The sequence below is a fragment of the Lonchura striata genome, chromosome 3, assembly GCF_050655825.1.
Source record: "Lonchura striata isolate lonStrDom1 chromosome 3, ASM5065582v1, whole genome shotgun sequence".
In the NCBI taxonomy this organism is placed as follows: Eukaryota; Metazoa; Chordata; class Aves; order Passeriformes; family Estrildidae; genus Lonchura; species Lonchura striata.
This window is the reverse complement of record NC_140705.1, coordinates 227,232-249,073: the sequence shown is the minus strand read 5'-3', so window position 1 is coordinate 249,073 and position 21,842 is coordinate 227,232. Positions and strand designations below refer to the sequence as shown.

At 51.8% G+C, this 21,842-nt stretch overlaps 1 protein-coding gene across 3 annotated transcripts; it reads left to right on the top strand.

Moving 5' to 3' along the window:
- Positions 1 to 15,841: 15,841 nt before the first annotated feature.
- LOC144248496 (UBX domain-containing protein 1-like) lies at positions 15,842 to 19,505 on the top strand. Of its 3 annotated transcripts, XM_085574148.1 has the most exons (7): positions 15,842 to 16,178; positions 16,423 to 16,476; positions 16,968 to 17,087; positions 17,813 to 17,945; positions 18,187 to 18,333; positions 18,489 to 18,981; positions 19,239 to 19,505. In XM_085574148.1, the coding sequence occupies exons 1-4, from the start codon at positions 16,126 to 16,128 to the stop codon at positions 17,820 to 17,822; spliced, it is 237 nt and encodes a 78-aa protein (XP_085430274.1). In that variant the 5' UTR covers positions 15,842 to 16,125; the 3' UTR covers positions 17,823 to 17,945; positions 18,187 to 18,333; positions 18,489 to 18,981; positions 19,239 to 19,505. The 3 variants fall into 3 exon arrangements, 2 of the variants coding, with proteins under 2 accessions (XP_085430274.1, XP_077646770.2); XM_077790644.2 differs by having other exon boundaries at positions 17,813 to 18,333; XR_014953488.1 differs by lacking the exons at positions 15,842 to 16,178; positions 16,968 to 17,087 and having other exon boundaries at positions 16,215 to 16,476; positions 17,813 to 18,333.
- The last annotated feature ends 2,337 nt before the right edge of the window (positions 19,506 to 21,842 follow it).

Genomic DNA, 21,842 nt, shown 5'->3' with positions numbered 1-21,842 from the left:
GAGCCAAGGCCAAGATCCTGCACGCTGAAGATGGAGAAAGGCACAGCTGGAGCTAACGAAGAGAGCTGGCAGTTAAATAAAGCTTGTGGGTGAAGAGCTGAAATCACTGGGGCTGGGAAAGGGGATTTGTAGGGCGGCTGCTGTAATCACTGCAGGGCTGGGAAAGGGGGCTGCACACTCCATAGGATCCGAAGGGCTGGCACAGGGACTGTGGGGTTCTTGCTGCCACATCCCTTTTATGCCTCTGACATGGATGCTGGGGCTGGGCTTGTGACTGAAACTAGAACAGGATGTGTAGTGCGCACATGGGGGCTCTAAGATTGCGCCTGAAAATCCTGGCAAATCAGTGATATGTTCTCGGTCTGCGACGGCACCTGTGGGGCTGGGGGCAAAGTCACTGTGGGGCTGGCAAATGGACTGTGGGGCTGGGATTGTGTCTGAAAATGGAAAAAGAATTCTATTGCTGAGAGCGGGTTTCTGGGCTTTGAATTGAAATAATACAGCATAGGCACAGTGGCTGGGCATTGGTGGGTGGCAGCTGAAATCACTTCAGAACTGGGATATTGATTCTGGGGTGGGCTTAGACACCCTGGGGCACGAGCTGAAGTGTTGCAGAGCTGGAGCCAAGGCCAAGATCCTGCATGCTGAAGATGGAGAAAGGCACAGCTGGAGCTAACGAAGAGAGCTGGCAGTTAAATAAAGCTTGTGGGTGAAGAGCTGAAATCACTGGGGCTGGGAAAGGGGATTTGTAGGGCGGCTGCTGTAATCACTGCAGGGCTGCGAAAGGGGGCTGCACACTCCATAGGATCTGAAGGGCTGGCACAGGGACTGTGGGGTTCTTGCTGCCACATCCCTTTTATGCCTCTGACATGGATGCTGGGGCTGGGCTTGTGACTGAAACTAGAACAGGATGTGTAGTGCGCACGTGGGGGCTCTAAGATTGCGCCTGAAAATCCCGGCAATGCAGTGATATGTTCTCGGTCTGCGACGGCACCTGTGGGGCTGGGGGCAAAGTCACTGTGAGGCTGGGATTGTGTCTGAAAATGGAAAAAGAATTCTATTGCTGAGAGCGGGGTTCTGGGCTTTGAATTGAAATAATATAGGCTAGGCACAGTGGCTGGGCATTGGTGGGTGGCAGCTGAAATCACTTCGGAACTGGGATATTGATTCTGGGGTGGGCTTAGACACCCTGGGGCACGAGCTGAAGTGTTGCAGAGCTGCAGCCAAGGCCAAGATCCTGCACGCTGAAGATGGAGAAAGGCACAGCTGGAGCTAACGAAGAGAGCTGGCAGTTAAATAAAGCTTGTGGGTGAAGAGCTGAAATCACTGGGGCTGGGAAAGGGGATTTGTAGGGCGGCTGCTGTAATCACTGCAGGGCTGGGAAAGGGGGCTGCACACTCCATAGGATCCGAAGGGCTGGCACAGGGACTGTGGGGTTCTTGCTGCCACATCCCTTTATGCCTCTGACATGGATGCTGGGGCTGGGCTTGTGACTGAAACTGGATCAGGATGTTTGGTGTATATGTTTTTTAATTGTGTAATCAGATGGATTAAGAAAAGTAGACACCCGTAGCAGATTTCTGTTGGATCTGTGTCTGTGAGAATTGGGATGCGTGCTGGAGATGGAGAGACGCTGTTGGAGAGTGGCAAGAGCAGCAGGTGTGAGCTGTGAGGATGTGGAGGGCTCACAGCAGCCCCAGGTGTGAGCTGTGAGGATGATGAGGAGGGGGCGGCTCCTTCGGTGGCTGATTTAGGGGGTTTTCCTCACATCTCTTTTGCACGGAGCTGCTGGAGGAGAGGAGTTTTTGGGGGGCTCCCGGGGCTGTCTCCTGGAAGGACGGTGGGCGCTTCGGACAGGGTCTGGGGAATCACCTGGATCCCCACCTGGATCCCCACCTGGATACGTGGAGCATTGCTCATAGGTGGAGCCGAGGGACAAATCTTTGTGTCGAGAAGCAGCAGCCAAGGAGGTGAGCCGGTGCGCCTTTGTAGCGGGGACTTTTCCCCTTTCCCTTTGAAATTTCGTCATCCTGAGGTTGAATTGGAGGGGGCAGTCCTGTTGTCCCCCCTTTTAAGGGGTTTGGACTGAGGTAAAAAGCCCCCTTTTGCCATGGTTTGAGGCAAGGCGCTTCTTTTCTTCTCTTCTAGAGGACGCGATTGAAGGGAAGCCTACGTTTCTTTTCCCTTGTTGGGGTGAGGTGAGCGCCGGAGCGTGGCGTCAGAGTCGGGGCTGCAGAGGAAGGGAGCTGCAGCCGTGGCAGCGCTGGCAGGGCGGGGATCGGGCTGTGCCGCTGCATTCGGGGCGCTTCTTCTGCCCCCGGCCCGGCAGCGAAGGGTCCGGCGCGGAGCCCTGCCGGCAGTGCCGGGGCTGGCCGGGGCGGAAGGGGAGCTGGGCGCGGCTGGGCTGCCGCGGGCCCGCCGGAGCCGCGCCGGTGCGAGCCGTGCGGAGCCGAGCGGAGCTTTGGCCGGGCCGGCGGGCGGGGGAGGCGGCGCGGGCGCCGCGCCGGTGCCGGCCGGTGCCGCCGCTCCGTCTGGTCTGGGCGCGGGGCTCGGGCGCCGCCGGGGCCCCCCGGGCCCGGTGCCGGCCCCGCCGGGCCGGGGGCAGCGGGCGGGGGTCTGCCGGCGCGGCGCCGCCTCTGCCTGCCGGAGGAGCCGCTTTCCTGCCGGAGCCGCGCTGCGCCCGGGGCCGGGAGCGCGGCTCCGCATCTTCCAGCCTCCCTCGCTGCGCTGCTTTTGAGGCGCTCCTGAGGAGCTCCTGGGATCGGTGGCTTTTGATCGGCGTCGCTGTAGGAGAAGGGCCCCGGGCACTTCTTGGTTGTTACGGTTCTTGCTTCGGGTGCTCGTGGCACGGTTTTTGTTTTTGGGTTGAGTGTTGTTGTTGGATTTATTTTTGATCGGTTCTTAGGTTTTTTAAGGATGCGTTTCTAAAGGTTTACACTGGTTTTTATGGGTCGGAGCATGGAGTAGAGGGTCGTTTTTCAATTCGGTTGTGGAGGCTTTTATTAGCGCGAGGGCGTAGTATTTGTTTTGCTGGGCTTGAGGGAGTGGCCTGGAGTTAATCGGTGAGGTTTATTTAATATTGATTAATGCATTCTTGTTTATTACATTATAGGGGTTTCATTCATTTGGCTTATTTGATTGCCGTGTATGTTTCATTGTTGCAGAGAACTTGGGAGATATTGTTTGTGGTTACATTTCTCTTTTGGCGACGTGTTTATTTCTAGGTGGTATTTGTGTTTTGATGGTTTGAGGCAATTTTTGTTTCTTGAGTTAGGAATACCTATTTTGTTGTTGTTAATATATATATTTTTTTTTGTAGTCTGATGTGTTTGGTTGTTGTTTTTTATTGGTTTTATTTTTGGGAGCATGGGCATTTCCATGGTGGATCTCTTTAGGTGTTTATTTTATTTGGGGTTGAATTTTTTTTTCTTCGTGGTTCCCATATTTTTATATCTGTAATTATTTGGTGGGTTTTTTTAGTTAATTTTATAGAGCATTGGGTTCTCTTTATGAGTTAAAGTAGTGGTAGAGTTTTGGTTATTATTTTTTTTAGAATCGTTGGGAGTCTCTTGTATGGTTTGGAGTATGGTAAGTTAGTTGGCTTTTTTTTTTTTCCTTTAGAGTGGTTTTTGTGATTTGCTGTGTGGGTGTCTATAGGGTTTTTAAAATGTTTGTTTCGTTTTTGTGACGTGATAAGAGCTGCTAGTGAAAGGAGTGTAGTGCGGGTTTTTTTTTGCTGGTAGTTGTTTGGCTGGTGGAGCCTTTCTGAATTTTTTGGACGGTACTGGTGGGAATTTGATGCTGTTTGTTTTGGCATTTTATTTTTAGGAATTCGATTATAACTGCAGTGTTTTAACTAGAACTCTAATGAAATAGAACACATGCATAAACATGATAATTGGAATATGAAACTTCAATTTTAAATGTAAATGGAAAACATATAACTTAAACGTGTAATATAAATAATGCCGTCCATTACTATTAGGTATAACCTTGTTTGATATGGAGTATTTTATATGCTTATATGCATATAAATATCGATTATAAACATAAATATCCGTATAGAAATGTATAATTAATACATGTGGATATATGAATATTACAAAACAATAGGAATCAATACAGTACCTAATGCGTATTTTACTGTATGTGTCTTATTATAACGCATTTCATGTCATAAATACTATATATCGAAATATAGTACCTCAATATGTTGTGATAGAATAGATAAGTACTTGTAAAAATCAAAAATAGGAATATAGAAATATTTAAATATAATTTAGAATAAAGGGGATTTTTATTTTCTATTTGGTATTAGGTAGGGGTTTTATTATAAAAATTATAAATAGAAATAAAATAAAATTAGAAATCTTTGTATAGAAATATATCCTAAATACGTTAAGATCTATATAAAAATTCAAAGGTAAGTAAACATAAGTATTAGCAGTGTGTATGAAATAGAATTTAAAAAATAGTTTATCTATCTCGCTACCTTATTATATATGTATAAAATATATTTATAAATACATGAATATAAAGTAGAAGTTAAAAGGTGGCTATAATGATGAAAAAAATATAAAAATATTCGAAAATCGTTTAAAGAAAGGGCTTTTTTGTTTTTATTTGGTTGGAGGCAGGGTTTTAATGGAAAAGATATGAATATACATTTTAGTTTGATATCATTCTAAATGTGGAAATATATAATCAATGTATACAGGTGTATATATAAAAATATGAAATAGAAATAAAAATTAGTATTAGGAAGAGATAGACTATAAATAGCATCATACATCAATCTACATTTAAAATATAAATTTGAATATAAATGCGAAAAGTAGAGATACATTTAAATTGAGTTTAAATAAAGGGTTTTTTTTAAAAGATTTTTACTTGGATAGAGGCAGGGTTTTATTTTAAGCAATATAAACCTTTTAGAAATCTAAATCTAACTATAGAAATATGTAAGCAATCTAATAAGATATGTATAAAAAATAAAATGTAATAAAATAGAATAGGAATAAATCTAAGAAATTATAAAAATACAATTTTCCATCAGTATCCATTACAAATCCGACTGTGAGTATAAATCTGAAAAATATAAAAACAAGCTTTGTTGAAATGCAGTTTAAGAGGAAAGCTTTTTTCTTTCGGTTCCTATCGGGTCGCAGGCAGGCTTTTTGTTCCGTTCTTTCCCGCGCGGACGCTTTGGGGCGTTCGCTGCCGAGGCCGTGCCGGCGGGGACGGCGCGGTGCTGCCGCCGTGTGGGCAGAGAGCGGTACTGCAGCCCGCCGCCCGCGGCCGCCATCTTGGGAGTGGCGTGGCGCGGCCTCGCTTGACCTTCTCGAGAGGGCGCGAAAACGAGGACGTTGAAATTCGAGGACCCGTATCTGTTTTTTACACTGCCTGAATTGCGCGCACCGCCGGCGTCCCCCGACGGGATTTTCCGCGGCGGTTCTGGTGCCGTGCACACGGGCTGTGGGGTCAGAAGCACCGCGAGCGTGCGGGTTTTTGGCGGTAGCCGACAGGCATGGGCGAAAAACGCCTCTCTCCGTCAAGGTCCCCACGGGCCGCCATCGTGTCGCGGACCCTCTGGACAAGTGCTGCCGCCTTGTTGGCACAGGGCGGTACTGCAGCCCCCCAGCCGGAGCCCGGCGGGAGGGGCGAGGGGCGGGAGCGAGCGGGGAGCGGGGCGGTGTCTGTGAGTGAGGGGAGGGCTGGAGGCGGCTCCGCGGGCCGAGGGCGGCCGGGGCCGGTGCCGGCCGGTGCCGCCGCTCCGGGCGCGGGGCTCGGGCGCCGCCGGGGCCCCCCGGGCCCGGTGCCGGCCCCGCCGGGCCGGGGGCAGCGGGCGGGGGTCTCCCGGCGCGGCGCCGCCTCTGCCTGCCGGAGGAGCCGCTTTCCTGCCGGAGCCGCGCTGCGCCCGGGGCCGGGAGCGCGGCTTCGCATCTTCCAGCCTCCCTCGCTGCGCTGGTTTTTAGGGTCTTATCGATGTGTTTTAAGGATTATGGAGCTGTTCTAAGAGCTCTTCGGAATATGTAGGGATTTTTTTTTTTAAAAGCTTCTTTGGGGGCTTTTAGGGGTGTCTTAAAGTAGGGTATTTTTATTGTATTTTAAGGGCGTTCTGAGGCTATTTTTATGTTTTTGTGGGGGTTTTAAGGCATTTTGAAGATGTGGGGTTTTTTTAGGGCATTTTTATGGGGTTTTAGGGTCTTTTCATGGCATAGAGGCTGAGGGGCAGCTTGAGGGGCACTGTGGGGCCTTGAGGGTGACGGAGGCTGGGAGCTGAGGGGGGAACAGGGGAGGGGACAGTGGGTGACACAGAGAGATGCTGAGGGGGGCAGGGGCAGCTGGAGGGTGACACAGAGAAGCTGGGGGCTGAGGGGCAGAGGAGAGGGATTAAGGGTGGCACACAGGAGCTGAGGGGCAGCTGAGAGGGGGCTTGAGGGGCAGGGGGGGGCTCGAGGGTGACAGCCAGAGCCTGAGGGCTGGGGGGCAGAGGGACGGGTCAGGGGTAAAGGGTGAGGCCTTGAGGGCTGGACAGTCCAGTGGAGATCAGGGCTACAGGGTACAGCTTAGGAGGCAAGTTAGGGTACAGATGCGGCACCCCTCACGCCACCCGTACCTCACCCTAAGCAGCCTTTTCCCTTTTCAGCCCCAACAACAGCAGCACAGCACAGCAAGCCTGACAGCGAGACCACACCGGAAGCCTCCCAGTGGGACAGGGCAGCGACCCTCGCACCAGGACAACGCCGGAACCCTCAGAGGACAACAGGACCCGCTGCTAAAAGGTAGGGATGACATCTGTGGGCTAGAGAGCAACAGGAAGGGGTTTGGAGGCTGAGCAGGCTTCCTTGAGTGTTTGTTTTTTTTTTGCAGGGCTATTAGGAATATTTAGGGGAATTTTGAAGGCTTTCTCTGGTGACTTTTAGAGAATTGTTATGCCTTCCTAATGGCTATTGTAGAATTCCTTGGTGCATTTTTAGTGTCAGGATGTGGGTCTGACAGAATGCCCACTGAAAATGCAGAGTACTACTGGAATGTACTGGAATGCTTTGGGAAGGTGCCAGTGGAGGGCCAGTGGGTAAGGTGCCATAATGCTGGTCTGAAGGTTGTGATTTGTGAGCAAAGCAAGGTGGTTGTGGTTAGGGTTTTATGGTGGCAGATTTCTTGAGGTGAAATCCAGCACAGAAAATATCAAGCCCCAAGCTTTGTACTGTCAGTTTGCAACAGGTATTTGGTAAGAAATAAAAAACCCTGAGTACTTGGGGGTGGGAGATTTGGACTGGGAGAAATCCTGCGCTGTTTTGACATTGAGGAGGCAAAAGGAAATTTAGGACCTGACAACCCAGGGGCATTGCAGGGCCCTGTGAATAAATGAGGGATATCTACTTGGTGAAAGCAAATTCAGCAGCCCAGGTTCCTGGCGTCAGTTTGAAGGGCTCCCTTGGCACTGTCAGAAAAGCACAAGTTTGGGGGGGGGGGCAGCTGGGGTCTGAATATATCCTTTAATATTCGGATTATTTCCAGTCAGCCTCACCCTAAGACCCAAGGAGCTCTGGGCACAATCACAGGCCATTTTCCCTGGGAAAGAAAACTCACCAGTCCAGGTTCCTGATGTCAGTTTGTAGGGCTCCCTATTATATTTTATATTATCTTTATTATAATATTAACTATAATTAATATTAAATATAATATAATATTAAATAAAATATATTTTATTATCTTCCCTGCAAGCAGAAGGAGGTGCAGATTCACGGTGCTTTGTGCTCAAGAGGGGCAGTGAATCTCTGTGGGTGCTTCTGCCCTTTTTCCCTGACCCTAAAGAGAAGAGACACTGTCCCTGCATGGACAGTCTTGGTCTGGAAGTAGTTGGCCTCAGTAACACAGTGTTTTAAGGGCAGAGGAGAGGAGAGGTGGTTCCCATGCCTGTGGGCAGCTCTTCCCGAGAGCAGGAGAGGGGACTGCATTGTTAAGTAGGAAGTGGATGTGTTTCCCAAAGAAAACTTCAGAAATTAAGCTCCAAGGGCAAATACTGCGAGGTTCTACCACCTCCTTGAGGACATCCTTAAAACCACAGGGGCATCAGCAGAGCTTGGAGCAGGACTGGCCAACCCCAGAGCACCTCACGAAGCCCTCTGTGTGTCTGTGGCAGTCGAGTAGCACCTGGGGGGTGCTGAAAGTCCCAGTTCTGAGAGAAAATTCTGTTTAACTTGTACACGTTGGCTGGGTGTGTCCCCCCAGTACAGCTCGGTTCTTCTCTGAGGCGGTGCCTGACAGGGTCTCTCCCTGTTAAGGGCCGGGCGTGTTTTTGGCACAACACAGCAAAGTGGATTATTTGCCCGGCGTTCTCAGGAGAATAATGGTGAGCAGCAGAATTGCTGGGTTGTGGCTGCTGTGCAGCTAAGATCATGCAGTGATGTTTGGTGTTCTCGATTGTAGCTGAGCACGGGACCACAGCCCGGTGACCATAGGACATTCCCCGCAGGCGAAGCAGCCTCCATTGCCACGCGACATGGATTCTCATCCCCAGATGCCAGAGAGATAAGTGGAGGGCTAAGGCCCACAGAGGGGGTGAAAGTGGGGTGCTGGGAGGGCCTTTTGAATCAGCTTTGGGGGCAGGGATGTGCAAGAAGTGTCCCCTTAGACCAGCTAAAGGGAAAGTGTCTGTTTTGATCACAGTGCTGAGGTGCTCAGGGCAGAGCAGTTCCGGTGTGTGTCCTGTCACTTGTCTCTGGTGCACTCTGTGTTCTTTGGGTCTCTCGGTCCTTTCTTCTCCTCAAAAGCTCTCTCTCCCTGTCCTGTGTCACGGGTGTCTGCACGTATTTGTCCCACAGCTGCTCTGCCCTGCTGCATAGCCTGTAATAGCACAAGTCCTGGGGACTTGAAATTTGTAATTTGCAGGGTGTAGTTGGGCTCTAGATTGTATCAGGAGATTGACATAACATGTTTGGTGCTGTTAAGTTGTCCTGCAGCCATTTGACACTAGTCCTAACTTCCTTTCAGATGCAGACAGTTCAGATCAGTGGCAGAGAGCCCCAGTCCTGGGTGAGGGTTTTCCCATGATCGGGTCAGTCATTGTTTGCATTTTCAGGGGAAGCCTAAATAGTGACCATGTTACAGCAGTGTTCTTTGCCTTTATTTTTAGGAGGTCCAGGCAGATAGCAGCAGTCAAGGCCCTGTGTGCCAGGTGAGCAGTGGACAGAAGGAGTTGTTCTTGCTCAGGTTTCAGGTTTTGGTGCAATTCTAAGCATCCACTCTTGGTTACTTTGTTTTATTTTAGGCAGTCATCTTGCAAGATGTCTCTGGTCCGGATGTCTGGATGTCCAAGGCCAGGTGGGTGCAAGCGTAAAGTCTGGGTGGGTGTGCTTTTCAGGTCAGGGGGATGTTGTTTTCACAGTATCTCAGTGTGGGTTGTTTTGCTTTGTTTTTTTGCAGGTGCTGTCGCTGCCCTAGCTGTGTGAAGGAACAGAGGCGAGCGGGTGAGTTGGCATTTTGGCACGGTGACTCACAGGTGACCCTTATGCAGCAGCATGCTAAGTGTGTACCTTTTTGTTTTTCAGGTATCCTCCAGGCAGCTTGTGGAGTCAAATTGAGACTTCAGGTGAGCCGGGGCAGCGTGTGTCGGAGTTTCGGGGATTCCTCTTTTCGTGGGCACTAGTTGCATTTTCTGTTTTGTCTTAGGTACCCTGAGGAGGAGCGTAGCTGAAGTTTGGAAACAGCAGCACCGAAGCTGATGCAGAGAACGTCTCGCCGTCCACATCCAACTGACATTGGATTCCATCCGGTTGTCTTGCAAAAGCCAAGTGCTGGGGCCAGTAGGTGGGAGATGGGGGGAAAACCTTTACTATCACAGGAGGCTATTTGATGTTAGCTTGGAGAATAGGCCCATAGTGGGACGGGCCCCTCGGGAGCAAAGGGAGAGGGTTTCTCCTCAGCCCCCCCAGAGTCTTCGCCGGGCAGGGCAGTTCCGATCCCTCTCTGGTTCTCGTGACGTTCGCATCGGCGGCCTTCTTTGACTCTTGACGTTGTCGTGGATCTTTTCACCATAGGAGCCCGCCTTCATGTCTGGAGCTATAGCTACAGTCACCCTGTAGTCATTTCTTCCTTCTCTAGGCCTACTGAGCTTCTTAGGCTTCCTCTTAAGTGCTTTGGCACTAACATCTTGAAAGGAGTTGCATGTCATCATCAAGTGCTACTGCCCTAGGGCTTTCTTTTCTTTGGCATCATCAGCCCATGGCTCATCTTGGGCTAGGAATCTTGGGTCCATAAGGTGAAATTGCCAGGCAGTTTCCACTTGTGTCCGTGTCACGTTGTCTGTGTCATAGGCCTTTGTTACATCTCCATGCTTTAGCAACATCATTTTGTGCCGTATTGGCCATATTTTGCTCACGTACCTTCCCGGATATCAATTATTCTGGCATTTTTACATATTCACTTTTTGGGTCCGGACGATGTACACGAGATGTTCTCATCCATCTTCATTCTCAGTTTTGGTAGCCCTTCTCATGGACTTCCGTACGGAGCTTATTAGCCCCTCATCACCTGACCACAGTAGTTCCGTAGCATCTGCCTTCTCAAAGGATATAGGGCTCAAAAATTAGTCTTCTGGAGAATTATATCAAGTCCTCACTTATCTTGTATCTCTGTCAGCTTACGTTGTATGCACTTATGATGCACCTACCTGTGTCTGCTTCTATTGTATGTGCGTATGTTGCGCCTACCTATGTTAGCTTATATTGTTTGTGCTTACACTGTATGTACCTACGTTGGCTTATGTTGTTTGTGCTTATACTGTACGTACCTACGTTGGCTTATGTTGTTTGTGCTTATACTGTACGTACCTACGTTGGCTTATGTTGTTTGTGCTTATACTGTATGTACCTACGTTGGCTTATGTTGTATGCACCTCTGTTGTGGCAATTATGATCGGAGCTGCCTTGCCCGGGCAAGTAGTCACGCTCAGGTAGAGCAGTTATAAAGCTTTGCCGTTCATCTGTTCTCTACGGGGTTTGGGGTACAACACTGATGGGCCCAGAGTTGGTATAGCTCCTAGCTCTCAGATAGTCAGTCACTGACCGCCTCCCCTTGTCTCGTAGGTCCCCGGGTCCCTACAGAATTTCCTGGAATCTACCATTTGACATGGAGGTCCTGCGGTCAGAAGAAGCGTTTAAGCATATTCTTCAGTGCAGCGTTTCACGTAAGGGTGGCAGCCAGCGTGTCAGCAGAAGAATGTGTGAGAGTGTGACTGTCTGTGTCTGTCTGTGAGAGTTTGTGTGTGCTTGTGTCTGCAGCTGTGTGTGTGTGTGGAGCAGATACAACCTTGTGTGTATGGCCTTTGCCTTTCAGGGGGGGTTTTCATCAGGCAGGAGGATTTTTTGGGAGTCTCCGGAGCGAGTTGCCGTGAATGTGAGTTTGTGCGTAACGCGAAGGGGGCGTGCACGTCGGCGGAGCGTTTTGCGCCGTTTTTGTTCCGGGTGCGTCATAACAATAAAAGCGTTGTGGACTTTTCTGAAATGGAGATACGGTTATATTGTGTCAATATGTATTTGGCTTGTAGTACATTATATTGTTCTGTCTTTGCAGTTGTTCCTGTCTTTTGATGTATTTTGCTGTATGTAAATTGGACTTGTACTTGTGTGCCTAGGTATGATGTATTCTTTGTTGTATTTGTCTCTGTACTTGCATTTGTATGCATTGTTTCCCTGTGTATTGCTGAAGTTTAAATTAAAGGAATAAAGATTAATCAGCCCTAATAATGATGCCTCTTACCCTCTGCCCTGCCCACCATTCATCTCCTGTCTTTCTTTGGTGTGGTTGAGTCCTATCATTTTCACCCTTTTTCTCCCTTTGCCTCTTACTTTCCTCCTTAGTATATTACTCACTTTATCCTTCCATGTGTAACTCTTTGTCTCTGCCTGTGTTTTCCTTTGTTTCCATTTCTAACACATCTCCATGTTTCTCTCACCCTATTTCCTTCTCACCCTATTTTCTTCCATTCCTCTACATGTATTTCCCCATGTCTCTTTGTCTGTCTCTTTCAATCTAGGTTTCACTATGTTTTCTTCTTTTTTTTTCCTTTGTCAGCCTTTGTCTTTCTAACACTTGCTATCATTGTCTTTGTCTCTGACCCTTTTTCCTTTTCTGTCCAACTTTAACTTTTTTGTCTAGCTCTCTATTTCTTTCTCTCTTGAACCCTACCTTGTGTTCAGTCTCTCCATTTGTTTTCCTGTAGGTTTTCAGCTCTATTTCTTCTTTTTCTTGTCTCTCTATTTGCTTTTCTCTTTCATTTCAAGTGCTTCCTTTTCTGTTTGTCTTTCACTCTTTTTCTCTTTACCCCTCCTTTCTTTTGCCTTTCTCTTTCCAATCTGACTTTTTTAGTTTTTCTTTTTATCTCTCTTTTATTTTTCTTGCTCTGTTTTCTTCTTACTCTCTTCCTTTTCTTCTTCTCACTCTTTCTTCTTGCTCTCTTCTTCTCTCTTCTTCTTCCTCTCACTATCCTCGTCTTCTCCTCGCTCTCTCCTCTTCTCCTCACTCCTCTTCCTCCTCTCTCCTCACTCCTCTTCCTCCTCTCTCCTCACTCCTCTTCCTCCTCTCTCCTCTTCTTCTCACTCTCTCTCCTCTTCTTCTCACACTCTCCTCCTCTTCTCTCTCTCTCCTTTTCTTCTCACTCCTCTTCCTCCTCTCCTCTTCTCACTTTCTCCTCTTCCTCCTCTTTCTTCTTCCTCTGACACTCTCCTCTTCTTCTTACTCTCTCCTTTCACTCTCCTCTTCTTCTCACACTCTCCTTTTCTTCATCTCACTCTCTCCTTCTCACTCGCTCCTCTTCCTCCTCTCTCCTCACTTTGTCCTCTTCCTCCTCTCCTCTTCTTCCTCTCTCCTCTTCTTGTTCTCTCTTCTTCTCACTCTGTCCTCTTCTCACACTCTCTCCTCACACTCTCTCCTCTTCTCACACTCTCTTCATCTCTCTCTCCTTTTCTCCTCACTCTGTCCTCTTCCTCCTCTCTCCTCTTCTTCCTCTCACTCTCTCCTCTTATTCTTCTCACCCTCTCCTCTTCTTCATCTCACTCTCTCCTTTTCTTCTCACTCTGTCCTCTTCCTCCTTTCTCCTCACTTTCTCCTCTTCTTCCTCTCTCTTCTTCTTCCTCACTCTCTCCACTTCTCACCTCTCTCCTTTTCTTCTCTCTCTCCTTTTCCTCCTCTCTCTCTCCTTTTCCTCTCCTCTTCTTCTCACTTTCTCTTCTTCCTCCTCTTTCTTCTTCCTCTGACTCTCTCCTCTTCATCTTACTCTCTCCTCTCACTCTCCTCTTCTTCATCTCACTCTCTCTTCTTCTCACACTCTCCTTTTCATCTCACTCTCTCCTTCTCACTTGCTCCTCTTCCTCCTCTCTCCTTTTCTCACTTTCTCCTCTTCCTCTCCTCTTCTTGTTCTCACTCTCTTTTCTTCTTCTCACGCTCTCCTCTTCTTCTCACTCTCTTCTTCATCTTTCTCCTTTTCTTCTCAGTCTCTTCTCTTCCTCCTCTCCTCACTTTCTCCTCTTCCTCCTCTCACTTCTTCCTTCTCTCTCTTCTTCTCACTCTCTCCTCTTCTTCTCACTCTCTCCTCTTCTCACACTCTCTTCTTCATCTCTCTCTCTCCTTTTCTCCTCCTCTCTCCTCTTCCTCCTCTCTCCTCTTCCTCCTCTCTCCTCTTCCTCCTCTCTCCTCTTCTCACTCTCCTTCTCTCTCTTATCTTCCTCCTCTCTCTCTCCTTTTCTTCCTCTCACTTACTCCTCTTCCTCCTCTCTTCCTCTTGTCACTCTCTCCTCTCTTCTTCTCACACTCTCTTCATCTCTCCTTTTCTTCTCACTCTCTCCTCTTTCTCCTCTCTCCTCTTCTTCTCACTCTCTTTTCTCACTCTGTCCTCTTCTTCTCACACTCTCTTCATCTCACTCTCTCCTTTCCTTCTCTCTCTTTCCTCTTCCTCTTCTCTCCTCCTTCACACTCGCTGCTCTTCCTCCTCTCTCCTATTCTTCTTCTCTCTCCTCTTCCTCCTCTCCGTCTCCTCTTCTTCCTCTCACTTTCTCCTCTTCCTCCTCTCTCTTCTTCCTCCTTTCTTCTTCTTCTCATTTCTTCCTCCCACTCTCTCCACTTCTCACTCTCTCCTCTTCATCTCACTCTCTCCTTCTCACTCTCTCCTTTTCCTCCTCTCTCCTTCTCACTCTCTCCTCTCTCTCATCTTCCTCCTCTCTCCTCTTCTTCCTCTCACTTACTCCTCTTCCTCCTCTCTCTTCCTCTTGTCACTCTCTCCTTTCCTTCTCACACTCTCTTCTTCCTCTCACACTTTCCTCTTCTTCTTGCTCTCTCCTGTCCTTCTCACACTCTTCTTCATCTCTCTCCCTTTCTTCTCACTCCTCTTCCTCCTGTCTCCTCTTTTTCTTCTCACTCTCTTGTCTTCCTCATCTCTCTTTTTCCTTACTCTCTCCTCTTCCTGCTCTCTCCTTTTCTTCTTCTCCCTCTCTCTCTCCTTATCACTCTCTCCTCTTCTTCTCACTGTCTCCTTCTCTTTCTCTCTTTTTTTTCCTTTCTGTACTTAGAATAAAAAAGCAGGAGTAGAAAATACTGTGCTCCGAGGAAGTAAAAAAAGAAAACAACTTTAAAAATAAAAATTTCTACTCCCTGGGAGCATCAAAGTAAAAATAAAAATTTTTACTCCCTGGTAGCATCAGATTTTCTACTGCTGTGCCTGACAATATTTTTGGGTAGGGGAGGGGTCTGTCTGGTAGCCACACCCCCACCCTGAATCCTCCCTCTACCCTAACCCCTTCCCTGACCCACCCTCCACCCCCTCCCCCACACACTGACCCCGCCCCTAACCACGCCCCCAATGCTGACCCCCTCCCCCTAACCCCCACCCCGTCCTTACCCCCTCCCCTGGCCCCGCCCCCAGCCACACACCCTCCCCTGACTTCTACTGATACCTATTAAGATACGTATAAAAATCTGAAATAAAATATAATAGGAATAAATGTAAGAAATTATGAAAATATAATTTTCCATCAATATCCATTACAAATCCGAATGTGAATATAAATATGAAAAATAGAAAAATAAAGCATATTGAAATGCAGCTTAAGAGGAAAGCTTTTTTCTTTCGGTTCCTATCGGGTCGCAGGCAGGCTTTTTGTTCCGTTCTTTCCCGCGCGGACGCTTTGGGGCGTTCGCTGCCGAGGCCGTGCCGGCGGGGACGGCGCGGTGCTGCCGCCGTGTGGGCAGAGAGCGGTACTGCAGCCCCCCAGCCAGTGCCCGGCAAAACCACCGAGTGGCTTGGCGCGGACTCGCTTGAAAAGTGCTGCCGCCTTGTGGGCACAGGGCGGTACTGCAGCCCGGCTGCCTTCTTGGGAGCGGCTAGGCACGGACTCGCTTGAAAAGTGCTGCCGCCTTGTGGACAAAGCGCGGTACTGCAGCCCGGCCGCCCTCTTGGGAGCGGCTTGGCGCGGACTCGCTTGAAAAGTGCTGCCGCTTTGTGGACACAGGGCGGTACTGCAGCCCCGCCACCCACGGCCGCCCTCTTGCGAGTGGCTTGGCGCAGACTCGCTTGAAAAGTGCTGCCGCCTTGTGAACACAGGGCAGTACTGCGGCCCCGCCGCCCTCTTGGGAGTGGCTTGGCGCGGACTCGCTTGAAAAGTGCTGCCGCCTTGTGAACACAGGGCGGTACTGTGGCCCCACCACCCACGGCCGCCCTCTTGGGAGTGGCTTGGCGCGGACTCGCTTGAAAAGTGCTGCCGCCTTGTGGACAAAGGGCGGTACTGCAGCCCGGCCGCCCGCGGCCGCCCTCTTGCGAGTGGCTTGGCGCGGACTCGCTTGAAAAGTGCTGCCGCCTTGTGGGCACAGGGCGGTACTGCAGCCCCCCAGCCAGCGCCCGGCAAAACCGGCGGGAGGGGCGAGGGGCGGCAGCGAGCGGCGAGCGGGGCGGTGTCTGTGAGTGAGGGGAGGGCTGGAGGCGGCTCCGCGGCGGCGCCGGATTAGGATGGCAGCGGCGAGGGAGGCTTTCTGTCCCGTTCCGGCCGCCGTCCGTACCGGAACGCTTTGTGCCTCTCTGTCCCTCGCCGGCCGCCGTCCCCCACGTGTCGCGAGCCCGGCGCCGCCGTGATGGCGGCGGGCGGTGGGACCGGGCTCGGGCGGCTCTGGAGGCGCTGCTGGAGGTGGGATTCGGGGCCCGGCGCGCTGAGGGCGGCGGCACCGGGGGGACAGCGGGGGAGGGCGGGCGGGAGCAGCCGGAGGGGACCCGGCACCGGGAATGGGATTGGGGGGGGGCGGGACACACGGACAGGCCCCGGAGCCCTCGGGACCCCCAAAACTCCACCGGGACCCCCAAAAAACCCCCCGGGACCCCTCAGAACCCTCTGGGACCCCCCAAAAATAACCGGGAGCCCCCCGGTCCCGCAGGGCGAAGGCGCTGGCGCTGACCGGGAACCGGGGAGTGGAGCCGGCCATGGACTGGTGAGGGGGGACCCCAAGAACACTCCCGGCACCCCCAAAAATACCCGGCGGGATCCCCCAAAAACAGCCCCGGGACCGCCAAAAACAGCCTCGGGAACCCAAAAATTCCCTTCAGAAGCCCCAAAAATCCCCCTGGGACCCTCAAAAACCCCCTGAGACCCCCAAAATTCCCTTCAGGACCCCAACCCCCTCCCCCCCCCCAGGACCCCCAAAATTCCTCCCAAAAACCCCCTGAAACCTCCAAAATTCTCCCCAGGACTCCAAAACCCTCCCTGGGACGCCCAAAATTCTCTTTGGGACCCCAAAACTCCCCCTGTGACCTCCAAATTTCCCTTTAGGACCCCTGAAATTCCTTCTGGGACCCCCAAAACCCCCTGAGACCCCAAAAGTCCTCCTGGGATGCCCCAAAAACCTTCCAGAACCCCCCAGAACCCCCTCCAATTTTGGGTCCCCCCCCGATTCGGGGTTCCCCCCGGTTTTTGGGTCCCCAGGCTGGTGGCTCATGAGGACGACCCCGACTCGGACCCCGAACTCCCCCCGGGTTTGGGGGCGCCGCCCGCGGGCCTGGGGGGGCCCCGGCAGCCGCCGGCCCCCGAGGACGAGACCCAGAAGTGAATTTTGGGGGTCGGGGGGGAATTTTTGGGTTGGGGAGGAAAATTTGGGGTATGGGGAGCTCAGGGATATTTTGGGGTTCAGAGTGGTTAATTTGGGGTTTCAGGGTGTTTATGGGCAGGGTTTTCGGGTATTCTCGGGAGGGCTTTGGGGTATTCTTTGGTGGGTTTTAGGGTATTTTTGGGTGGATTTTTTGGGATATTTTTGGGAGGGTTTTGGGCTGGTTTTGGGGCATTTTATGGTGAGTTTTTTGGATCTTTTTAGGAAGGTTTGGGTATTTTTGGGTGGGTTTTTTGGGGGCATTTAGGACGATTTTGGGGTATTTTTGGGTGGGTTTTGGGCTGAAGGCGGCTCAGTGGCGGCGCTGGAGAAGGATGGCAGCGGCGAGGGGGGCCCGGCGGGGCCCTGCCTTTGCCAGCCCCTCCTGCCGCCCTCCTTGGAATGGTTTGGGGCAGTATGGGGTTATTGAGGTAGGAGTAATTATTTTGTTGTTGTTGATTTAATGTGGGGTTTTTTTGTTTGTTTGTTTGTTGTTGTTGTTTGATGTATTTGGTTTGTAGAGCAGGAACTGTAGACAGAATCCTGCAGAAGTAATATGGAATTTGTCCTCCCAAAACCCGCCTGGCTTCCAACCACTTTCAGCACGTGGTCTTCCTTAGCAGCACATGGTACCCCACACTTGGGAGCCGGTGCACTCTACTTTTCTCTCCTCCTTTGCTGACAGATCCTGCTGAGGCTGAGGACAGAGCCCTACCCCTACACGGACAAGGCAGCAGACCTGGTTCGGGACGCCAGCGTGCTCCAGGCTGCTCCAGGACTCTGATCAAACATCAGCATCCCCGTCTCTCACATTGATGGTATGTGGTAACCCCTTAAGAACAGAATTCCACCTTTTCTAACCCTAAGCAGCAAACTGGGGATGGGTAACTCTAGAAATCTAGAAATCCTGTCATGTAAGGACCTCCAGGTTTCAGCCCTCCGTGTGTCCTTGGTATCAGAAGCTGGAATTGCAGAGTTGCCACTTTACCTCCAAACGTAATTTTTGATGTGGTTGTGCCACTTTAACAGTATATGAAATCTCTCTTCGTGTTCTTGCAGCAGCATTTTTGAACTACAAAGGAAATCTAGCCCTTCTGCCCAGAGCTGTTCACAGAATTGTGGAATTCCAGATGGGTTTGGATGGGAAGGCACCTTTTTTTTTGCAGCATTAGATTTTTGCAGCATTGCAGCTTTTCAAGCTTCTAAGTAAGTTACTTCATTCAGATTTAAACTCTCTTGAAGCATGCTTGATATGGTTTGTTTTTTTCATTGTTATGTTAGTTTTTGTTTTGGTTTTAATTTGGCTTTCTTTTTTGCCTGGCGTAGGAAAATTTTACAGCTCTCACTTTTTTCTTCTCCAGTTGAGTATTACCAGTGTTACCTTCTTAATTCAAAAACCATTTGCTGTATGGAAAAAGCACCTTGCCTTTGTGAAGGGCCAGGTGGGAACTGTTTTAATGGCCAGTGGCACAGCCCCGTAGCACACAATTCCCAGGAAGTGGGGAGCCCTCTGCCAGGCAGAGCCACCTGGCCAGGTTCCTGCGGGTGCTGCTGCTGTACCCGGCTGATGAGGTGAGAAGCAGCTTGGCTTTACTGCCAAAATAAAACTCACCCGTTTTCCTATGAATCCCAGCAAAGTGGTCCCAAAGGCTCTGTCACTCAGTCTCTGCTTCCATTGGTGTGGAGAGGCTGGATCCCAGTTATCACCCCAGCAGTGCCCCTGCCTCCCTTTTCCCCACTTTTCTGTTCCAGTCGTGCGAAACATTCAGGCTTTGTTTTCTTCCCCCTGCGGTTCACTGCAGATCCCAGAAAACCCACAGGAGGGAAGATCATTCCTTGTGCTTCAACCTCCAGGTGAGAGAGGAGATGGTCACATCCTAGGAGCCTGATTTTGGAATGTTTTATGGAATTGGCCCAGTGGCTTTTACTTCTGGGGTTCCTGGAGTCTGTCCCTGGCAGGTCCAGCCTGTGCTTCAACTGAGAGCCCTCAGTCCGCAGGGAAATGAACCTTTGGGGAAGTTCTTACAGCTCTGCTTAGTGCTTTATGAATGGTGATGATTTTCTGGAAGTAGGCTGTCCATTCTGACCCTTTTTCTTCCCTCTCCCTGCAGACTGTACCTGCTGAGAGGCTGAGGTGAGACCAGGATCTGTAAAATCCCTGACTCTCCGTGTTTTCCTGAGGCTGAAGCCGTGTTTGCTGTCAGTGACGACAGGGTGGGAGATGCTAAACACTGAAAACTTTGGGGTTTTTCCCCTGAACTCCCCAAGACTCTCTGCAGCTGTGCCCTGTCTCTCTCTTGAAAGAGTTTCTGGATTTACAAAGGTTTTTACATTCTGCAATATTTATCTATAACTCGATTAAAAAGAATCATACTGTATCAATGTGGTGTTAATTACTTTGTTTGAGTCGGTTAATTAAAGCAAATTGTTGGTAAGGGGTTTGAACATCCCTTAGTTGGAGCTGGCAGCTCTTATTTAATTTCTCTTCATTCCTTTAATTTCTTTCAATTATTTCTTGAGCCATTACTGCAATTAGGATGTACAGTAAGGACAAGAGCATTTCTGCCCTGCTGGATTGGGAAATCCGAGCCCAATTCCTTGGAGAGATTGAGGGGATGGGGATCTGTGCCTCAAGCTGGGTTTTGACAGTGGGAATTTGGTGAGGAAGGAAGAGGAGAGATCCCACGGAAAGTGGCTGAGGCCAGTTCCGCTGGCTTTGGGTGCTCCTACCCCCGAGAAAATCATCCTGGCTGAAGGGAACTGGAAGAAGCCAGGGGGCTGCGCCGGGGGCTGTGCAGGGACCCCAAACCCTGGTCAGGGGCGCTGGGCAGTGCCAGCTGCAGAGGAACGCTGCAGAGGGGCTGCGCTGGAGCCCCTCAGCTTCCATGCAGAGATGCTGGCACTGCGGGGCTTTCGGGACACTGCCGAGAGGCTCCGCTGCCAGAGCCGGGGAGTTCTCCCGTTCTTTTCTGTCGTGCTGGGCACTTGGCAAGTCCTTAGAGCCCCGCAGGCTGCCAGTGCCAGCGGAGCAGCTGGAATCACAGACGGTCACACAGAAATCGGGCTGGGAGAGCAAATGAGCCGTTCCATGTTGTTTTTCACAACGCGTTTTGGATTTATACCAGAATCTCTTCTCTCCCCTCAGACCCCGTACCCCTGAGTTCTGAGTTTCCTCACAGAAATGTCTCGGCCTGCACCGGGAAAAAGAAAATTCCCTGGCACGGCGGGGAGCGGCGGGGTTTGGGGGTGCTGGGGCGGCACGGGGGTCCCCGCGCCCCGGCCGGTCTCGGTCAGCCCCGGGAAATCGCCGCCGCCGCCGGCTCGGCCCCGGCGCCGCCCCGGTGCTCCGGCCCGAGAGAGACCCCGACCCGCCCGCCGGGGCAGAGGCGGCACCGCCGGGAGCCGAAGCGGCAGCCCCGGGCCCATCCCGGCGGGCCGGGAGCGATGGCCCCGCCTCCATCCCGGGCGGGCCGGAGCCTCAGGGGCGGGGCCGGCGCTGGCTCAGGTGCGCGGGACCGCGGGGCACCTGCGTGGGGTGGGGCCGAGCTTATTTAAGTGCCGGGAATCGCTGCAGCCGCCATTTGCTCACTCGGAGCGCGGTGCGGGTGGTGGGTTCTGTGCGGGCTCCGCAGCTTCGCCCGTCTCTCCTTCTCCCCCTTTACTCTTCCTTCCTCCTGCTCCCATTCCCCTTCTTTCCCTGCCTTTCCCCCGTTTTCCTGTCCTCCCCAAAGCCGACTGCTTTCGCTCCCCTTTTGTGCCCCCTTCTACTCTTCCTTCCTTCTGCTCCTATTCCCCTTCTTTGTCTTCCTCCTTTTCCTTCTCGTCCCATTTCGGCCTCCCGTCCCACCATCTACCCTTCCTTCGTTTTCTCCATATTTCTGTTTTTTATCCCCTAAACCCACTCTCCCTCCTCCCCCAAACGCGACGCCCCCCACTCGTCCCTCACCTGTCCCTGCCCCGCTGCTCCGTTCCATTCCCCCTCTCTCCCTCCTCTGTCCCGTCCCTCTTTCCCCCTGCCGGCCTTTCCCTTCCCCGCCCGCTTTCCTCCGCAGCCCGACCTCCCTCCCCACCTTCCCGCATGCCCCGCTCTGCCTCCTCTCTTCCCGTCCCTTTTTCCTTCTTTCCTCGCAGCCGCGGGGCTCGGGGCGCCGCAGAATAAAGCCCAGAGGGCCGGAGCCGGCGCCCCCCGCCCTCGCTGGGGTCCCCACACGGGGCCGGAGCCGCTCTGCGGGTCCCCCCATTGCAGTCTAATACACGGCCCGACACTGCCGGGGTGCGGCTTTCCCGACATCACACTGGGGGTCGGGCTGGGGGTCGGGAGGGGGTCCTGGGGGGAGGAGGGTGGGGGGGTTAGGAAGGGCCCCCTCATTAGGAGGGGGTCCCGGGGGAGGAGGGTGGGGGGAGGGGGATAGGAAGGGCCCCCTCCGGAGGAGGGGGTCCGGGGGAGGGGGGCGGGGTGGAGGGGGGGGCCTTCCCCCCTCCAGCCCCGGCCCCTCCCCGGGACCCCCTCCTCCGGACCGGGGCCCGGGGGGGTTGGGGGGGGGGGGGAGGGCGGGGGGGGCGGGGGGGGGGGGAGGGGGCGGGGGGGGTGGGTGGGGGGGCGGGGGGGGTTGGGGGGGGAGGGGGGGGGTGGGGGGGGGGGCACGTCACTCTGTGCCGTGAACAGACATTAAAAAAAAAAAAAAAAACCAAATGGCCGGCCGTTCCCCCCTTCC